Consider the following 20,436-nt stretch of genomic DNA (forward strand, 5'->3'; position numbering starts at 1 on the left):
GCTGCATTAAATCACACATGCGGCCCGTGGGCCACCTATTGGACAGCTCTGGTATAGAGGACGAAAAGTTACATTTAGGTGCAAAATCCAATGTGTTCATTTTGGAACAAATGTTACTGTCCTTTGTAACTCTGAGTATTCTGTTTTCTCGGTTTCAATGTTCTGATTTATAAATGAAAACTAAAGCAATGCAGAACCATGTGATGTCATTAGACCACTGCTTGTAAAATGGCAAGAGACTAAAAATCTGATTTTTATCCTGGCTGTATTGTCATTACTGGAAAGATGTAAATTTTAACGGTTTAACACGTGGTAATGGTGCACAACTTCCACTGTGGTTTATTTTAATATCTTTTAATAATGGTAATGTAATACAGAAACAGTCAACGGGTTCCGAGTCAAACTGCAAAATTCATCAAAACAAAGTCAACATAAGCAAATGTTCACCATGTCTTCCTTACTTCTCTCATACATATTAAAAAATAGGTTATCTATTGAACTGCAAAATTACAAAACATGCTGGAATGCTCAACATGCGACTGTAACAGAGTTTCCCTGATCAGCTATTTTAGCTGCAGTTTTGCAGTTTATGGAGTGACCCTGGAAGTACATGTCCACCACAATTCAATGAAAAGCAAAGGTAACAGCTTTCTGCAACCAGGATTTGTCAACGTATTAATTTGTGTTCCATGCAATCCCCACACTCTCTATAAGGTGCTCTTACTACCAGGAGAATGACTCAACCAGCCAATCGTAATCCTCACCTAGCTTTCTAGATCACTGCCAAACTATTTTATACACGTATTAAAGAACGAAAAAAAAAAGAAAGCATGGCTAGAACAGGAAAATAAGGCTCAGGTCAGAGTGAACAGAGAATAACCACTGTGGTCTCCAGTCTTTAGTGAACATAACTAACAAGGCCATGTGCACCAAACTAGACTTACCAGTACAAAACGACCTAAGGGGTTAAAAACAAGTCCTTGTTTAGGAACCATATCCGTGACAGAAGGTTTAGTAAAAAAAAAAATAAAGCTTACATCCAGGTACACAATTGGTTTATATTCTAGTGTTCATTTCCACTCATTTTGCTTGAGAACCTAATGCAGCAAAGGCTTTTCGCAGGTTGCCGAGTAAAGCAGAGAAGTTCTTAGTTTCCCGTACTTTCTGTTGAAGTTCAGCTCCACATTCCACTGGTGGATCAAAGCCTGCAACTGTGAATACATAAATGTTGTAGTATGCAGCACTATAACAAATACACAGTTGCACTTCTATTCAAGCATACTGGAGTCTAAGAATACCTTCATACTCCCCATCTTCATTAAAGGAAATGATGCAGGAATATGGCTGTTCTAGGTCTTTGGGGTTAATGCAACGGAATACAAACTGTAACTTATCCCCTAAAGAAAGAAAAACACAAAGAAATCTTTTAATACTGACTTAATATAACATTGGCCACAAAGTTAAAGAGACTCCATAGGCATCCAAACAACATGATATGTAGATTATGTCCCTGCAGTCTCACTGCTCAATTCTCTGCCATTTAGTTAAGGCACGTTTGAGTCTGTTTATGCAGCCCTAGCCACACCTCCCCTGGCTGTGACCTACACAGCCAGCATCAAAACACAATGGTTTCATTTTCAATCTGATGTAACTTTAAAAGTTTTTTTTTATCTCTTGCTCTGCAAATTGAACTTTAATCCCACACAGGACACCCCTGCAGACTGTAGCAGACTACCACTATAACAGGAGATAAGAAATTAAAACAAACACAATGTGGAATAAATGAAGTATAAACATTATAGCTCACTTTACAGGAAGTGTTTAGGAAGGCTGTTTAAGTCACATGCAGGGAGTTGTTTTTCCATGTACCTCCACAATGCAGCTGGGTTATTAACTAACGTGTGATCTGCTAAAAAGTCAAGGTAAATTTAACATTATAGACCATAAAAATGTCTAAAACACAGTCAACTGGGAATTTTTTCCAGCTTTGGCTTTTTTGACCTGAATTTGAAATTCACTTTCTACAATTCACACATTCATGAATAACTGTGCATGTGGCTATATTTACAATTAATTAAATTTACATTTGAATTTAGTTGTGGGTGGGTAGATATACGGTAAATGATGAAAAAAAGTCTTTCCTCAATATAAGGATCAAGCCAAAACAAGTTTAGATAGAAGTTATGTAATTGGTATGTTACACATTTTACAGAAGGGCACAGGGAGTGATCAAACCATCGTAAGTAAAATATGTACTCTGATTGGCAAAAAAACACACCAAACAAGTGATCCAGATTATGAGAAACAGACCTTTGGTAGACTCCCATCATGCTGTAAAAATGTAGGCTCGTATGGCAAAATAATATTACACTTTTTTTCTATAACTTTTTAACATATTTCTACATTCATTAAAATGAAGAAACTAATCAGTTTGTTTGTTTTGCTTTACACAGCTTGCCGTTCACAATCACTCAGCAATAAAATAAAATTGATTTACCTCTAAGTTTACGGATCTCCAGGCCAAGGCGGTTTGTAAATAAAGCTGCAGATTTCTGAAGTTCCTTTAGTCGGTCCTTATTTGCCTTTTTGTTCGTTAAAGCAACTGAAAAAGAAATACACTAACTATGTGTGTAACATTACATTATAAATTACACTAAAAGGCCAATTTATCATAAAGGACCACTATAGGCACCTAGACCACTTCAATGAAGTGGTCTGGGTGCCAGGTCCCCCTAGTTTTAATCCTGCAGCTGTAAATATAGCATTTTCAAACAAACTGCTATGTTTAGATCAAGGGTTAATTCAGCCCCTGGTTGCTGTCTCCTTGACAGCCACTAGAGGGCGATTCTCAGTGCGAAATTCATGGTCGTCCATAGGAAAGCACTGAGTAATGCTTTCCTATGGGCTGTTTCAATGCGCATGCGCATTCTGAGCTGACGTCGGCAGGGGGAGGAGAGGTCACCATCGCCGAGGGAGCCCAGCACTGGATTAAGGTAACTGGCTTAAGGGTTTTTAACTCCTCAAGCCCAGTGGAGGAGGAGGGGGGGGGGGGGGGGGGGGCTGAGGGAGGGGATGACCTATTAACCCTATAGTGCCAAGAAAATGAGTTTTCTGCACAAATTGGTCATAAAATGTGATCTGATCATCATCTAAGTCACAACAATAGACAATCACAGTCTGCTTAAACTAATAACACACAAATAATTAAATGTTGCCATGTTTTTATTGAGCACACCATGTAAACATTCACAGTGAAGGTGGGAAAAGTATGTGAACCCCTAGACTAATGACATCTCCAAAAGCAAATAGAGTGAGATGTCAGCCAACTGGAGTCCAATCAATGAGATGAGATTGTAGGTGTTGGTTACAGCTGCCCTGCCCTATAAAAAACACACCAGTTCTGGGTTTGCTTTTCCCAAGCAGCCTTGCCTGATGTGAATGATGCCTCGCACAAAAGAGCTCTCAGAAGACCTACGATTAAGAATTGTTGACTTGCATAAAGCTGGAAAGGGTTATAAAAGTATCTCCAAAAGCCTTGCTGTTCATCAGTCCACAGTAAGACAAATTGTGTGTAAATGGAGAAAGTTCAGCATTGCTGCTACTCTCCCTAGGAGTGGCTGTCCTTTAAAGATGACTGCAAGAGCACAGCGCATACTGCTCAATGAGGTGAAAAAGAGTGTCAGCTAAAGACTTACAAAAGTCACTGGCAAATGCTAACATCCCTGTTAGCGAATCTACAATACGTAAAACACTAAACAAGAATGGATTTCATGGGAGGATACCACTGCTGTCCAAACAAAACATTGCTGCACGTTTACAGTGTGCACAAGAGCACCTGGATGTTCCACACCAGTACTGGCAAAATATTCTGTGGACAGATGAAACCAAAGTTGAGTTGTTTGGAAGAAACACACAACACTATGTGTGGCGAAAAAAAGGCACAGCACACCAACATCAAAACCTCATCCCAACTGTTAAGTATGGTGGTGGGGGCATCATAGTTTGGGACTGCTTTGCTGCGTCAGGGCCTGGACGGATTGCCATCTGTACTTAAGAACTTAAGGCTGTCTACCAGCTGAAGCTCAACAGAAGATGGATGTTGCAACAGGACAATGACCCAAAGCATAGAAGTAAATCAACAACAGAATGGCTTAAACAGAAGAAAATACGCCTTCTGAGGTGGCCCAGTCAGAGTCCTGACCTCAACCCGATTGAGATGCTGTGGCATGACCTCAAGAAAGTGATTTACACCAGACATCCCAAGAATATTGTTGAACTGAAACAGTTCTGTAAAGAGGAATGGTCAAGAATTACTCCTGACCGTTGTGCACGTCTGATCTGCAACTACTGGAACCGTTTGGTTGAAGTTATTGCTGCCAAAGGAGGTACAACCAGTTATTAAATCCAAGGGTTCACATACTTTTTCCACCTGCACTGTGAATGTTTACATGGTGTGTTCAATAAAAACATGGCAACATATCATTCTTTGTGTGTTATTAGTTTAACCCCTTAAGACCGCAGCCAAATGTACAAGTTGTGAACCAAAAAAAATGTAAACAAACCACAGATTTTGACTATATGTCTGTTCAACAATAATTTACCTCTTTCATATTAAATGCACCCACACTTATTATATATCATTTTGTTCAGGGGAAACAGGGCTTTCATTTAACATCAAATATTTAGGTATGGAACATAACGTAATATGAATAAAATATAAAAAAAATGAGAGAAAATATGATTTTTTTTAAATTTTCTTAGTTCTATGTGACATTCTAACTGTGAATGTCATAATACTATTTGCTTTTACTGCAATAAAATACACATATTTGTATTCAGCGATGTCTCACGTGTAAAACAGTACCCCCTATGTACAGGTTTTATGGTGTTTTGGGAAGTTACAGGGTCAAATATAGCATGTTACACTTTTCAGTTTTTTCACATTGAAATTTGCCAGTTTGGTTATGTTGCCTTTGAGACTGTATGGTAGCCCAGGAATGAAAATTACCCCCATGATGGCATACCATTTGCAAAAGTAGACAACCCAAGGTATTGCAAATGGGGTATGTCCAGTCTTTTTTAGTAGCCACTTGGTCACAAACACTAGCCAAAGTTAACGTTAATATTTGTTTGTGTGTGAAAAATGCAAAAAACTCATTTGAAAGCCAATTTTGGCCAGTGTTTGTGACTAAGTGGCTACTAAAAAAGACTGAACATACTCCATTTGCAATACCTTGGGTTGTCTACTTTTGCAAATGGTATGCCATTATGGAGGTAATTCTTATTTCTGGGCTACTATACGGTCTCAAAGCCAACGTAACCAATCTGGCGAATTTCATTGTGAAAAAAATGAAACGCAAGCCTTATATTTGACTCTGTAACTTTTGAAAACACCATAAAACCTGTACATGAGGGGTACTGTTATACTCAGGAGACTTTGCTGAACACAAATATTTGTGTTTCAAAACAGTAAAAAGTATGACAGCAAAAATATCGTCAGTGTAAGTGCCGTTTGTGTGCGAAAAAGGCAATAAATTTCACTTTCCCTGACGATATCATTGTTGTAATAAATTTTACGGTTTTGAAACACAAATATTTGTATTCAGCGATGTCTCCCGAGTAAAACAGTACCCCCCATGTACAGGTTTTATAGTGTCTTGGAAAGTTATAGGGTTAAATATAGTGCTAGCAAATTAAATTCCCTATACTTTCGGCCTGGGTTGTTAGGCAGGTCCCGCTAATTGTAATTAATTAGGATACCTAATTATGTAAAATTATTACATAAATATATATGTAAAATTATTATATATACACGTGTGTGTGTATATATATATATATATATATATATATATATATGTATATAATTTTTTTACTATTATTTTTATTTATATATAGGTATACATATAGTGATGTATACGTATATACTTGGGTATATACATATATATATTATTTCGTTCTACGTGTATTTTGATATCTATATATATATATATATATATATATATATATTCAAAATACAGTTAGAATGAAATTACACACATATATATTTTTAATTATTTATTTTTTTATTTTAATTTTTTTTACGTATTTACATATTTTTTTATTATAATATATATATATAATTATAATTATGTATATATTTAATCAATATCCTTCTACGTGTATTTTGATATTAATATATATATATATATATATATATATATAATTATATATATATATAAATATTAAAATACACTTAGTGTATGTGTAAATGTGTGCGTATATATATATATATATATATTATATATAGATCATATATATAATATATATATATAAATGATGTAAGTGTATTTTATTTTTAACTTTAATTTTTATTTTATTTTTTACATTAAGGGGTTAATAGGGGAGGAGAGGGGCAGAGACAGTGTCAGCCAGTGATTTTACATCACTGGCTGACACACAGGATCAGTGATCACAGTGACAGGCTGTCACTGTGATCACCTCCTGCAGATCGCGGTAATTGGCCACAGGGGGAGTGCCTGGGTGGCCAGGCATGCCCCCCACCGCGATCTGCAGGGGGATCCTGCCTGAAGTTACTATGGGTCAGCCAATAGGCTGACACATAGTAACTCTGATCGCAGTGACAGGCTGTCACTGCGATCAGATCGCAGGGAGAGGCTGTCTCTGCATTCAGATCGCAGAGACAGCCTCTCCCTGCGATCAGACTCTGCAGATCGCGGTCACTGACCGCAGGGGGACTGCCTGGGGGGCCAGGCATGTCCCCCGACCGCGATCTGCTGCAGAGAATTCCGCCGGCTCCATGTGTCAGCCGATTTTAAAATCGGCTGACACATGGTAAATACCGATCGCAGTGACAGCCTGTCACTGCGATCGGAAGCTGCAGACCGCGGTCCCCAGGCACAGGGGGCCTGCCTGGGGGGCCAGGCATGCCCCCCGACCGCGTTCTGCAGCGGCCATGTTCCGCCGGCCACGTGGGGGGTAAGACCGCCCAGGACGTACCATGCCGTCCTGCGGCGTTTAGAGCCGCCCAAATAAGGACGGCATGGTACGTCCTGCGGTCTTAAGGGGTTAAGCAGACTGTGATTGTCTATTGTTGTGACTTAGATGATGATCAGATCACATTTTAAGACCAATTTGTGCAGAAATCCATATCATTCCAAAGGGTTCACATACTTTTTCTTGCAAATATATATATATATATATATATATATATATATATATATATATATATATATATATATATATATATATATATATATATATATATATATATATATATATATATATATAGATAGATAGAGATCGAAGGTAGGAAAAGCACTCCAAGGACTTCTTTCAATGTAGAAAATAAGTAAATTTTATTCGGCAACTGCCATTAGAACTCAACGTTTCAGTCCTGTGTCAGGACTTTCGTCAGGATATCCTGACGAAAGTCCTGACACAGGACTGAAACGTTGAGTTCTAATGGCAGTTGCCGAATAAAATTTACTTATTTTCTACATTGAAAGAAGTCCTTGGAGTGCTTTTCCTACCTTCGATCTCTATATAATTTGCTGACAAGCACCGGGCTATACCTACATCCTTACAGGAGTGCAAGCATTGGACAATTATATATATATATATAATTTCAGTCTCTTCAATGGGAAATAACCAATCAGAGGTTTGTAATTGCATGTCTAATCTGAGGTCTGGAGGAGCTTCAGTGGCTATCTACTTGACAGTCCATAGATGTGCTTCTGCAGTAAGAACCAAGTCAAACCCGGCTCTCACAGCTAACCACTTCATTGGAGGAGTTTTTTGTTCCCAATGCTCCTCTATGAGCACAGGATTGGACATTTCCGGTTTGTATTCCTGATGCTATAGTGTTCCTTTTAGCTGACAGTGTCAAACACTTACGCTCTCTTTTTCGATTTAATTCCTCCTTTAACTCCTGGAGGTGTTTAGCCAGTTCTACATTTGCATTTTCATTCTCCTTTATTTTTGCAATTTCTTGTAATAATTGCTCTTGCTTCTCTTCAACGCGTTTATTCTGCAAACTGATTTCTAAGTAGGACAACAAAAGATTAAATAAAGGTTACTGCAAACTTCTAGGGCATGACCAGTAAACAAAGCAAACGTGCATCATTAACAACTTCACTACGAAACTAATGTGTACACTACCCCATTAAAGGGATACTGTAGGCATCAAAATAACTTTGCTTAATGAAGCAGTTGTAGTGTACAGATCGTGCCATGCAGTCTCACTGCTCAACCCTCTGCCATTTAGGAGTAATATTACTTTTGTTTCTATTTGTGCAGCCCTAGCCACACCTCCACTGGCTGTGACTCACAACCTGCATGAAAAAATGGTTTTATTTTCAGTCCGATGTTAACTAGCTTTAGAACTTTTTATTTTCAGCTCTGTAAATTAAACCTTAAAATCACACCCAGGAGGCTATTAACAGCAGGAGATAAGACATTTTAGATTAAAAAAACCTATACAATAAAGAAACTTAGAATATATAGGAAGTGCTAAGGAACGTAGTGCAAATAACATGCAGGGAGGTGTGACTAGGGCTGTATAAACAAGGTGATTTAACTCCTAAATGAGAGAGAATTTAGATCATGTCTCTGAAGTGAGATTGCAGAGGCATGATCTAAACACAATAACTGCTTTATTAAGGTAATGCTGTTTTGGTGACTATGGTGTTCCTTATGGGCTTACCATCTTTGTGATTTCCCACAGAGCATGCAGGCCATATCCTAAAACACTCTTTTAGAATAAAACCATACGTATACTCTTGGGATAAGAGATGGTGCAATTAAATGTGCCATTTATAAATATTTAAGTGCACAATATTGTGTACAAAGGGGTCATTCACAAGAATGTTAACAAGCCCAGACACACACAGTAGATTCCTCAGATAGGCAGTCTTATTTAGGAACAGTGTACAACAATATTGTTGTACACTGTTCCTAAATAAAAGATTGCCTATCTGACTAAACTACTTGGTGTGCCTGGGATTCTTTTTGAATTTTCTAGTGTGGCTTTGAGGTTTGCCCTCCCTCCCTGGAGCCCCGTGGTAGAAATACTCCCTTTTACTATACATGCATTTCTCAGGATTTGTAGAAGAATGATAACAAGGTTAAGTAGATCTAACATGTGCTAAAAAAACTGCACTGGATTTTACCTACAAAGTCATCATGCACAATGCACATACAGAACGGTCTTATAAAAAGTCTACTGTTATGAAATGTTTTTGAATAACTACAAACCTTATACCAATGTTGTAGAATTATAGACTTCATAAAAGATTATCTTAAAAGAATGCTTTGTCAGGAGGAAATGTGCGTCAGCAGAACAATGAGTTTCTGTTTAATGAAACATTGTTCCAACTGAGCTACATTTTGGTCTTAATAAAATATGTGTCAGCTGAATCATAAAATGTGCATTTACTAAAAGAACCTTGAAAACTAACTTTGAAACTAATAATGCTAACTACTCAAAATTGCTGCCAAAGCTCCACTCCCATCGAGTGGACACCTTGTGCTAACAGGATTACACCTACGTCTTGTGTCCACTCCCGTGTCAAGGATGTCACCACCTCTTGATGGGAGGGCATTTAACCTAACACCTAAACCAATTATTAATGCATAAATCAATGTTATCTCTGACAATGCTTATGATGTAATTGTGCTTTATAAGGGTCTGCGCACCCATTTTTTAAGCTCTTGCCATTAAATTTTCTGAAGTTCTTTCATTAACCTGAACCCTGTGTCTCAGTGTGAATTTACTTCTGCGTGCACGCAACTTATTATCTTTAATTTGGACAGGAACAGATAGTCATTCAAACTTATTGGTTTTCAGAAAAGAATCTACGACACCAACGTACCATTTCTCAATTCCTCCACCTTTTCAATCATTTGTTCTCCATCTCTATATTTCCTGGACCAGACTTCTGGAAGATCAAATGATATCACGTTATTTAACCATGAAGGATATTTCTAGATTTCATTAGTTTTGAGTATGTCCTCGAGTACAGACTTTATTATTAACCTAACTCAATGATTGTCAATCATCATCAGAAAGATGAGTTGACCATATCTGGAACTGAACATGTAATGCTGGGGTTTTAGCAGGTACTAGAGATTGCAGAGTACATGTAGCCATTTAAAAAGCAAATTAAGTATAATATATATATATATATATATATTGTATTACTTTTTATTCTGGGATATACTTCATTAAAATACATGTTTTAAAAATGGAAAAAAGTACCTACATATTTACAAAGTATTCTTTATACCTTGTTATTAGGGATGCACCGAAATTTCGGCGGAAAATGGGCTTATTCCATTACGGCCGCAACCCTTTTTTACATTTTATATATTTTTTTTATTTTTGTAGTGCATAGTTTAACAGACATACTTGCACTGACAATTCAGATGATTTTATATCACAATGAAAGATAGTAATGATAAAATGAAAAGTCAAGAATACTGCACTATGGGACAGGGGAGGGGGGGGTAAAAGAACACTATGGGACAGGGGAGGGGGGGTAAAAGAACACTATGGGACAGGGGAGGGGGGGTAAAAGAACACTATGGGACAGGGGAGGGGGGGTAAAAGAACACTATGGGACAGGGGAGGGGGGGTAAAAGAACACTATGGGACAGGGGAGGGGGGGTAAAAGAACACTATGGGACAGGGGAGGGGGGGTAAAAGAACACTATGGGACTGGGGAGGGGGGTAAAAGAACACTATGGGACTGGGGGGGGTAAAAGAACACTATGGGACTGGGGGGGTAAAAGAACACTATGGGACTGGGGGGGTAAAAGAACACTATGGGACTGGGGGGGTAAAAGAACACTATGGGACTGGGGGGGTAAAAGAACACTATGGGACTGGGGGGGTAAAAGAACACTATGGGACTGGGGGGGGGGTAAAAGAACACTATGGGACTGGGGGGGTAAAAGAACACTATGGGACTGGGGGGGGTAAAAGAACACTATGGGACTGGGGGGGTAAAAGAACACTATGGGACTGGGGAGGGGGGTAAAAGAACACTATGGGACTGGGGGGGGTAAAAGAACACTATGGGACTGGGGGGGTAAAAGAACACTATGGGACTGGGGAGGGGGGTAAAAGAACACTATGGGACTGGGGAGGGGGGTAAAAGAACACTATGGGACTGGGGAGGGGGTAAAAGAACACTATGGGACTGGGGGGGTAAAAGAACACTATGGGACTGGGGGGGGTAAAAGAACACTATGGGACTGGGGGGGTAAAAGAACACTATGGGACTGGGGAGGGGGGTAAAAGAACACTATGGGACTGGGGAGGGGGTAAAAGAACACTATGGGACTGGGGGGGTAAAAGAACACTATGGGACTGGGGGGGGTAAAAGAACACTATGGGACTGGGGGGGTAAAAGAACACTATGGGACTGGGGAGGGGGGTAAAAGAACACTATGGGACTGGGGAGGGGGTAAAAGAACACTATGGGACTGGGGGGGTAAAAGAACACTATGGGACTGGGGGGGGTAAAAGAACACTATGGGACTGGGGGGGTAAAAGAACACTATGGGACTGGGGGGGTAAAAGAACACTATGGGACTGGGGGGGTAAAAGAACACTATGGGACTGGGGAGTAAAAGAACACTATGGGACTGGGGAGGGGGGTAAAAGAACACTATGGGACTGGGGAGGGGGTAAAAGAACACTATGGGACTGGGGAGGGAGGTAAAAGAACACTATGGGACTGGGGAGGGGGGTAAAAGAACACAATGGGACAGGGAAGGGGGCGAAAAAAAACACAATGGGACAGGGAAGGGGGCGAAAAAAAACACTATGGGACAGGGAAGGGGGCGAAAAAAAACACTATGGGACAGGGAAGGGGGGGTGAACACTATGGGAGGGGGGGTGAACACTATGGGACAGGGGAGGGGGGGTGAACACTATGGGACAGGGGAGGGGGGGTGAACACTATGGGACAGGGGAGGGGGGGTGAACACTATGGGACAGGGGAGGGGGGGTGAACACTACGGGACAGGGGAGGGCGGGTGAACACTACGGGACAGGGGAGGGGGGTGAACACTACGGGACAGGGGAGGTGAACACTACGGGACAGGGGAGGGGGGGGTGAACACTACGGGACAGGGGAGGGGGGGTGAACACTACGGGACAGGGGAGGGGGGGTGAACACTACGGGACAGGGGAGGGGGGGTGAACACTACGGGACAGGGGAGGGGGGGTGAACACTACGGGACAGGGGAGGGGGGGTGAACACTACGGGACAGGGGAGGGGGGGTGAACACTACGGGACAGGGGAGGGGGGGTGAACACTACGGGACAGGGGAGGGGGGGTGAACACTACGGGACAGGGGAGGGGGGGTGAACACTACGGGACAGGGGAGGGGGGGTGAACACTACGGGACAGGGGAGGGGGGGTGAACACTACGGGACAGGGGAGGGGGGGTGAACACTACGGGACAGGGGAGGGGGGGTGAACACTACGGGACAGGGGAGGGGGGGTGAACACTACGGGACAGGGGAGGGGGGGTGAACACTACGGGACAGGGGAGGGGGGGTGAACACTACGGGACAGGGGAGGGGGGGTGAACACTACGGGACAGGGGAGGGGGGGGTGAACACTACGGGACAGGGGAGGGGGGGGTGAACACTACGGGACAGGGGAGGGGAGGTGAACACTATGGGACAGGGGAGGGGGGGTGAACACTATGGGACAGGGGAGGGAGGGGTGAACACTATGGGACAGGGGAGGGAGGGGTGAACACTATGGGACAGGGGAGGGGGGAAAACAACACTGTAGTATGCCCCTGATGTCCCAGCGATTGCCACTGGGGCAATTAACAGTTTGCCTGCTGACAGCGTGTAGCATCAGGATAGAGTGTTTAGTTATTTCAGTCAACAGCTAAAAAGCGTCTCCAATATTGCCACCAAAATGAAAAATTTAGGGACAATACAACATCTGAAAAAACAACCCACCTTCCAATTTCATATATTTATTTATTTTTAATACCATGCACCATTAGGGAATTTCTAATTGGGAAATACATTTGTAAAATTCAATTTTTTACATTCAGAAGGTATCTCGAAATGTGCCAATATTCTTTTAGCAATTAAATAAATTGCCACTTTGGCTACTTGTGAAACTTGCAATTTAATGGCACATATGCAGATTAGTAGACACCCTTCATGAATGTACTGAAGCAAACAATGTCTTACTTCAAATAACTATACATATACACACACACAATGTTGTATTTGTTTAGAAAGCATTTTAGTGGTACAACACACAGAGATATCAGAATCTAGGTACAAGTTTATTATTTTTTTTGCCAAGTTCTCACCAAGGTAACTTGTCCACACCCTCAGTACTCAGGGAGAGAAGAAAGATTTACCTAGGCAGTTTTCAGCTCCTGGCAGATTAAGCTACATGGAGCTGCATTACTGATATAGAACTGCACATTTTAAAATACCCCTTCCTTTCAAGTGTGGCAAATAGCAAAAAATTCTGAGGTTACCTTTGCTGGATTTTGCCAAAATTAGACTTACTCTTTGTCTCTTGAAGGACTACACACATACACTCTCACTGACAAACACACACAAACATATACACTCTCACTGACAAGAACAGATACATTCTCACTGACAAACACACATATACTCTTAAATCTTTAAGAAAGCTTTAGAGTGACAATGCTGCTTTAAAAAGGTACACTCCATGTTGGCGCTTTCCCATTCTTTTTAATACATAATGTAGAGATTGCATTACAATATGTAAAAGCTATTTGGACTCAATGACCTAAACCAACACAGAATCAGATATTTAGAAGGCTGCAATTCCCCCTCACATCCTCAACATGGCATTTATTCCCTCCTACTCTGAATACTGTGGATATTGTTAAATATGTTCCAGTAGTAAAAGTGATGATATCCAGGTATGTGGAATGCAGGTAATAGTATGTACAGCAATGGCTAATTAAATTATAACATATTAATTCAAGGCTTACCTGTTAATTTTCTCATGGAGTCCTTGTACATGTCCTTTACTCCTTGATTCATGGACTCTTCGTTTAGCGTGATGAATTTTGTGCGGAAGTCCTGTATGTACAGGTTTAGACTCTGTTCATCATCCCCTTTAATAGCAGCCATTGTGATGCTGCAAGGAAAAGCATTTTAATGAACAGCTCAATGAAATATACTGGCTCTTACAAGTCCTAAGCTTAAGCTTAGACTAGAAATATTATAAGCGCTATTAAAGCACAGATTAGAATGGAATTTGTCATTACAGCAGTGTACACCACACTCTTAGAAAGCCCAGGTGGTGCTGTGTTATATCTAGGCTTGCCACATATGTTGTTCTGAACATTTCTCATTTATACATATTTATGTGCAGCACAAGAAAAATGCTGCCCTGCAGTATAAATAATTCTAATGCTACAGGAGGAAAATCAAATCACGAATCATTGGATTTGTGCTTTCCTAGGCATGACAAAACTCGGGCTCCCCCCTTGTCTAAATTTGTCCCACTTCTTCATGTCAAGGCCGCATCTTTTCCTGTTTAAGACCAACACGCACTTTGACTGACAGACATACACACTGACAAGCACACAATGGCAGAAACACAAGCGCTCACTCACAGACACACATTCACTGATACAAAACACCACAACGGGGGGAATTACAGAACATATATTGTCATAGAAAGCCAAACAACATAACCCACAAGATCGTCATCCTTGGAAGTGGGAAAGACACACCAGGAAAGGCAGCGGCCCTGCTTGTAGAATTGGTAGGACAGCCGCTGCCTGCCAATTAAAGGGACTCTCAAGTACCAGGAAACAAATCCGTTTTCCTGGCACTGCAGGTTCCTGCAGTACCCACCTCCGTCCCACCCCCCATCCCATGTTGCTGAAGCGGTTAAAACCCAGTCAGTGACTTACCTGAATTTCCCTCGGTGCTGGGTCAGGCCGTAGGAAAGAATTATTCAATAGATAGACAGCCACTAGAGGAGGACTTAACCCTGCAAGGTAATTATTGCAGTTTATAAAAACTGCAATAATTACACTTGCAGGATTAAGGGGGATGGGAGCTGGCACCCAGACCACTCCAATGGGCAGAAGTGGTCTGGGTGCCTGGAGTGTCCCTTTAAGCAGACTGTCCAACTAAGGACTAGCAATGCAGCGAGCGCTGTTTCAACAGTCTTGGCAGAGTATTAATGCCTTGAGCATAGCGCAAGCACTTTCAAGTCTGAAGAGACTGGACAGGATCCAAAATAGGGACTGTCCTGTCAAAATCAGGATCTTTAGAGACCTGCAATTGTACAGTAATGTAAAAGACAGCCAAATAATAAATATGCACAACCACTGCAAATGACGGATAAAAAAAAAAAAAAAAGCCATATCACAACATTTTGTGCCCAAATTGCGTCTTCACAGATTTGCTGCCACTTTTGTTTAGTTTTTTTAGTCTTTAGCGCAAGCATGCAAGATGTTTACCAAGAGCAATATGAAAACTACAAATACAGATTGCAGCAATTGTGGTGTAAACATTAAAAAAAAAATAAAAAAAAAAATAAAGTGTGGTGCAATCACCATGGAAACCAAAAATAAAATAAAAAGTACACTATATAGTTTATAAACACTATGGTAAAAAATAGTCCATTGGTTTCCATAGGTATAGCTCCCTAAGGATTCCTACCCAGTCCCTGTGTCTCTCTGGAGACATAAGGGGTTTCCTCATGGATCTCCCACCTTCATTCTGACCCACAGTCCTTCACGGTTTAGGTCACCTGCTCCTGTAGTACAATCCCTTGTTGTAGAATTGTAGAATTTATGAAATCAGCATAAGAGAATACTTTATCAGGGAGAAATGTGCGTCAGCAGAACAATGTGTTCATCAAGAATGAAACATTGTGGCCGTTGAGCGACATGTTGATCTCAATAAAGTATGCGTCAGCTGAATAATAAAATGTGTATCTACTAAAAAACCTTGAAAATTAAGCTTTGAAACTAATAATGACAACTACTCAAAATTGCTGCCAAAGCACCCCTCCCATCGAGTGGACACCTCGTGCTAACAAGATGGCACCTACATCCTGTGTCCACTCCCGTGTCAAGAATGTCACCACCTCTTGATGGGAGGGCATTTGACTAAACACTTAACACCTAAACCGATTAATAATGTTTACTTGTTGTTATCTTGAATTCTTCAGTGATGTAATAATGCCTTTAAAAGGGTCTGCGCACTCATTTTTGGATTAAAACCATTCCGAAGTTCTTTCATTAACCTGAACCCTGTGTCTCAGTGTGAATTTACTTCCGTGTGCACGCAACTTTATTATTTTTAATTTGGACAGGAACAGATAGTCATTCAAACTTATTGGTTTGCAGAAAATAATCCACATCACCCTAATGTTCCTAAAGTGCCCGTGCGAACTGTCACTACAGCCCACAGTTACCGCCGCACCGTGGCACCTGCTAACACACAGCATGCGCCCCGTGGCCTCTGCCTACACACAGTATACAACCCGTGGCCCCTGCCTACACACAGTATACAACCCGTGGCCCCTGCCTACACACAGTATACAACCCGTGGCCCCTGCCTACACACAGTATACAACCCGTGGCCCCTGCCTACACACAGTATACAACCCGTGGCCCCGGCTTACACACAGTATACAACCCGTGGCCCCGGCTTACACACAGTATACAACCCCTGGCCCCGGCTTACACACACTATGCACCTTGTGGCCCTTGCTTACACACACTATGCGCCCCGTGGCCCTTGCTTACACACACTATGCGCCCCGTGGCCCTTGCTTACACACACTATGCGCCCCGTGGCCCTTGCTTACACACACTATGCGCCCCGTGGCCCTTGCTTACACACACTATGCGCCCCGTGGCCCTTGCTTACACACACTATGCGCCCCGTGGCCCTTGCTTACACACACTATGCGCCCCGTGGCCCTTGCTTACACACACTATGCGCCCCGTGGCCCTTGCTTACACACACTATGCGCCCCGTGGCCCCTGCCTACACACAGTATACAACCCTGTGGCCCCTGCTTACACACAGTATACAACCCTGTGGCCCCTGCTTACACACAGTATACAACCCTGTGGCCCCTGCTTACACACAGTATACAACCCTGTGGCCCCTGCTTACACACAGTATACAACCCTGTGGCCCCTGCTTACACACAGTATACAACCCTGTGGCCCCTGCTTACACACAGTATACAACCCTGTGGCCCCTGCTTACACACAGTATACAACCCTGTGGCCCCTGCTTACACACAGTATACAACCCTGTGGCCCCTGCTTACACACAGTATACAACCCTGTGGCCCCTGCTTACACACAGTATACAACCCTGTGGCCCCTGCTTACACACAGTATACAACCCTGTGGCCCCTGCTTACACACAGTATACAACCCTGTGGCCCCTGCTTACACACAGTATACAACCCTGTGGCCCCTGCTTACACACAGTATACAACCCTGTGGCCCCTGCTTACACACAGTATACAACCCTGTGGCCCCTGCTTACACACAGTATACAACCCTGTGGCCCCTGCTTACACACAGTATACAACCCTGTGGCCCCTGCTTACACACAGTATACAACCCTGTGGCCCCTGCTTACACACAGTATACAACCCTGTGGCCCCTACTTACACACAGTATACAACCCTGTGGCCCCTGCTTACACACAGTATACAACCCTGTGGCCCCTGCTTACACACAGTATACAACCCTGTGGCCCCTGCTTACACACAGTATACAACCCTGTGGCCCCTGCTTACACACAGTATACAACCCTGTGGCCCCTGCTTACACACAGTATACAACCCTGTGGCCCCTGCTTACACACAGTATACAACCCTGTGGCCCCTGCTTACACACAGTATACAACCCTGTGGCCCCTGCTTACACACAGTATACAACCCTGTGGCCCCTGCTTACACACAGTATACAACCCTGTGGCCCCTGCTTACACACACTATGCGCCCCGTGGCCCTTGCTTACACACACTATGCGCCCCGTGGCCCTTGCTTACACACACTATGCGCCCCGTGGCCCTTGCTTACACACACTATGCGCCCCGTGGCCCCTGCCTACACACAGTATACAACCCTGTGGCCCCTGCTTACACACAGTATACAACCCTGTGGCCCCTGCTTACACACAGTATACAACCCTGTGGCCCCTGCTTACACACAGTATACAACCCTGTGGCCCCTGCTTACACACAGTATACAACCCTGTGGCCCCTGCTTACACACAGTATACAACCCTGTGGCCCCTGCTTACACACAGTATACAACCCTGTGGCCCCTGCTTACACACAGTATACAACCCTGTGGCCCCTGCTTACACACAGTATACAACCCTGTGGCCCCTGCTTACACACAGTATACAACCCTGTGGCCCCTGCTTACACACAGTATACAACCCTGTGGCCCCTGCTTACACACAGTATACAACCCTGTGGCCCCTGCTTACACACAGTATACAACCCTGTGGCCCCTGCTTACACACAGTATACAACCCTGTGGCCCCTGCTAACACACAGTATGCGCCCTGTGGCCCCTGCTAACACACAGTATGCGCCCTGTGGCCCCTGCTAACACACAGTATGCGCCCTGTGGCCCCTGCTAACACACAGTATGCGCCCTGTGGCCCCTGCTAACACACAGTATGCAACCCTGTGGCCCCTGCTTACACACAGTATGCAACCCTGTGGCCCCTGCTTACACACAGTATACAACCCTGTGGCCCCTGCTAACACACAGTATACAACCCTGTGGCCCCTGCTAACACACAGTATGCGCCCTGTGGCCCCTGCTAACACACAGTATGCGCCCTGTGGCCCCTGCTAACACACAGTATGCGCCCTGTGGCCCCTGCTTACACACAGTATGCGCCCTGTGGCCCCTGCTAACACACAGTATGCGCCCTGTGGCCCCTGCTAACACACAGTATGCGCCCTGTGGCCCCTGCTAACACACAGTATGCAACCCTGTGGCCCCTGCTTACACACAGTATGCAACCCTGTGGCCCCTGCTTACACACAGTATACAACCCTGTGGCCCCTGCTAACACACAGTATACAACCCTGTGGCCCCTGCTAACACACAGTATGCGCCCTGTGGCCCCTGCTAACACACAGTATGCGCCCTGTGGCCCCTGCTAACACACAGTATGCGCCCTGTGGCCCCTGCTTACACACAGTATGCGCCCTGTGGCCCCTGCTAACACACAGTATGCGCCCTGTGGCCCCTGCTAACACACAGTATGCGCCCTGTGGCCCCTGCTAACACACAGTATGCAACCCTGTGGCCCCTGCTTACACACAGTATGCAACCCTGTGGCCCCTGCTTACACACAGTATACAACCCTGTGGCCCCTGCTAACACACAGTATACAACCCTGTGGCCCCTGCTAACACACAGTATGCGCCCTGTGGCCCCTGCTAACACACAGTATGCGCCCTGTGGCCCCTGCTAACACACAGTATGCGCCCTGTGGCCCCTGCTAACACACAGTATGCGCCCTGTGGCCCCTGCTTACACACAGTATGCGCCCTGTGGCCCCTGCTAACACACAATATGCGCCCTGTGGCCCCTGCTTACACACAGTATGCGCCCTCCGGTTCCTTCCTGTGGCCCCCTGCTTACACACAGTATGCGCCCTCCGGTTCCTTCCTGTGGCCCCTGCTTACCGCAGCTGTTAGGGCCCCGGAGCCCCGCCCACTTCTCTCAGTTCGAAGTTTGCCGCTCGCGCTGTGTGACGAGCTCAGACCGAGCAATCAACGGCCGATCCCCAGACTGAGAGAGCAGAGCGCCGAACACAGGATTGGAATCCAGCCCAGAGCTCTGAGCAATAGAAACCCTGTAATAAACGATATAGGATAAACAACAATGAATGCATTATATTGATCATATTTATTTTTTATGTATTTACAGTAAGATGATCCTTTATTATTTCCCAGCATAAACATTTACACAGAATATAACCCACTCAGAGCACAGAAACACTCCTTCTTTCTCTTTAATGTAAAATAAATACATATTGGGATGTGAGCTGTAAATGGCACTGCTAACATTGTGATATTGGGTTCAGTAGACAGAAATAGACTGGAGGGTGCACCCACCTCTGATGGTAACTCCAAGAGTGCACATACTGTTGACCCCCCACCTTTTTTTTCCTCCTCTCTTTCTCCTCTCCTTTTTTCCTTTTATTCATTTTCACTCTCTCTTTGAGTCTGTTCAATAGTCTTTTGGCTTGGCTGTTGGGTTGGATGAGGTGATTGAAGCCGACACCTTTTTGAGCAGCGGCAAAGTCCTACCTCAGGATAGAAAACACCAGAATGGATATACACGCTAAGGAAACAACTGACTAAACTTCGGCAGCAAACACAGGGTA

The 20,436-nt window shown here is 43.5% G+C and overlaps 1 protein-coding gene across 1 annotated transcript; it reads right to left on the reverse strand.

Annotated features, from left to right (window-relative positions):
• Positions 1-318: 318 nt before the first annotated feature.
• SPC25 (SPC25 component of NDC80 kinetochore complex) lies at positions 319-19,851 on the reverse strand. Its single transcript, XM_063440444.1, has 7 exons — positions 19,733-19,851; positions 14,014-14,162; positions 9,870-9,935; positions 7,894-8,040; positions 2,498-2,602; positions 1,299-1,397; positions 319-1,211 (listed from the first exon to the last, which is right to left on the reverse strand). The coding sequence occupies exons 2-7, from the start codon at positions 14,153-14,155 to the stop codon at positions 1,081-1,083; spliced, it is 690 nt and encodes a 229-aa protein (XP_063296514.1). The 5' UTR covers positions 14,156-14,162; positions 19,733-19,851; the 3' UTR covers positions 319-1,080.
• Positions 19,852-20,436: the final 585 nt, after the last annotated feature.

The sequence above is a fragment of the Pelobates fuscus genome, chromosome 13 (genome assembly GCF_036172605.1).
Source record: "Pelobates fuscus isolate aPelFus1 chromosome 13, aPelFus1.pri, whole genome shotgun sequence".
NCBI lineage: Eukaryota > Metazoa > Chordata > Amphibia > Anura > Pelobatidae > Pelobates > Pelobates fuscus.

Excerpts from the sequence above, each read along its gene's own strand:
- SPC25 (XM_063440444.1), bottom strand. The coding sequence starts at position 14,155 with ATGGCTGCTATTAAAGGGGATGATGAACAGAGTCTAAACCTGTACATA. Across the intron at positions 9,936-14,013 it reads CTCCATGAGAAAATTAACAG|AAGTCTGGTCCAGGAAATAT; the intron begins GTAAGCCTTGAA and ends TTGATCTTCCAG. Across the intron at positions 2,603-7,893 it reads ATTAAATCGAAAAAGAGAGC|TTGCTTTAACGAACAAAAAG; the intron begins GTAAGTGTTTGA and ends TTTCTTTTTCAG.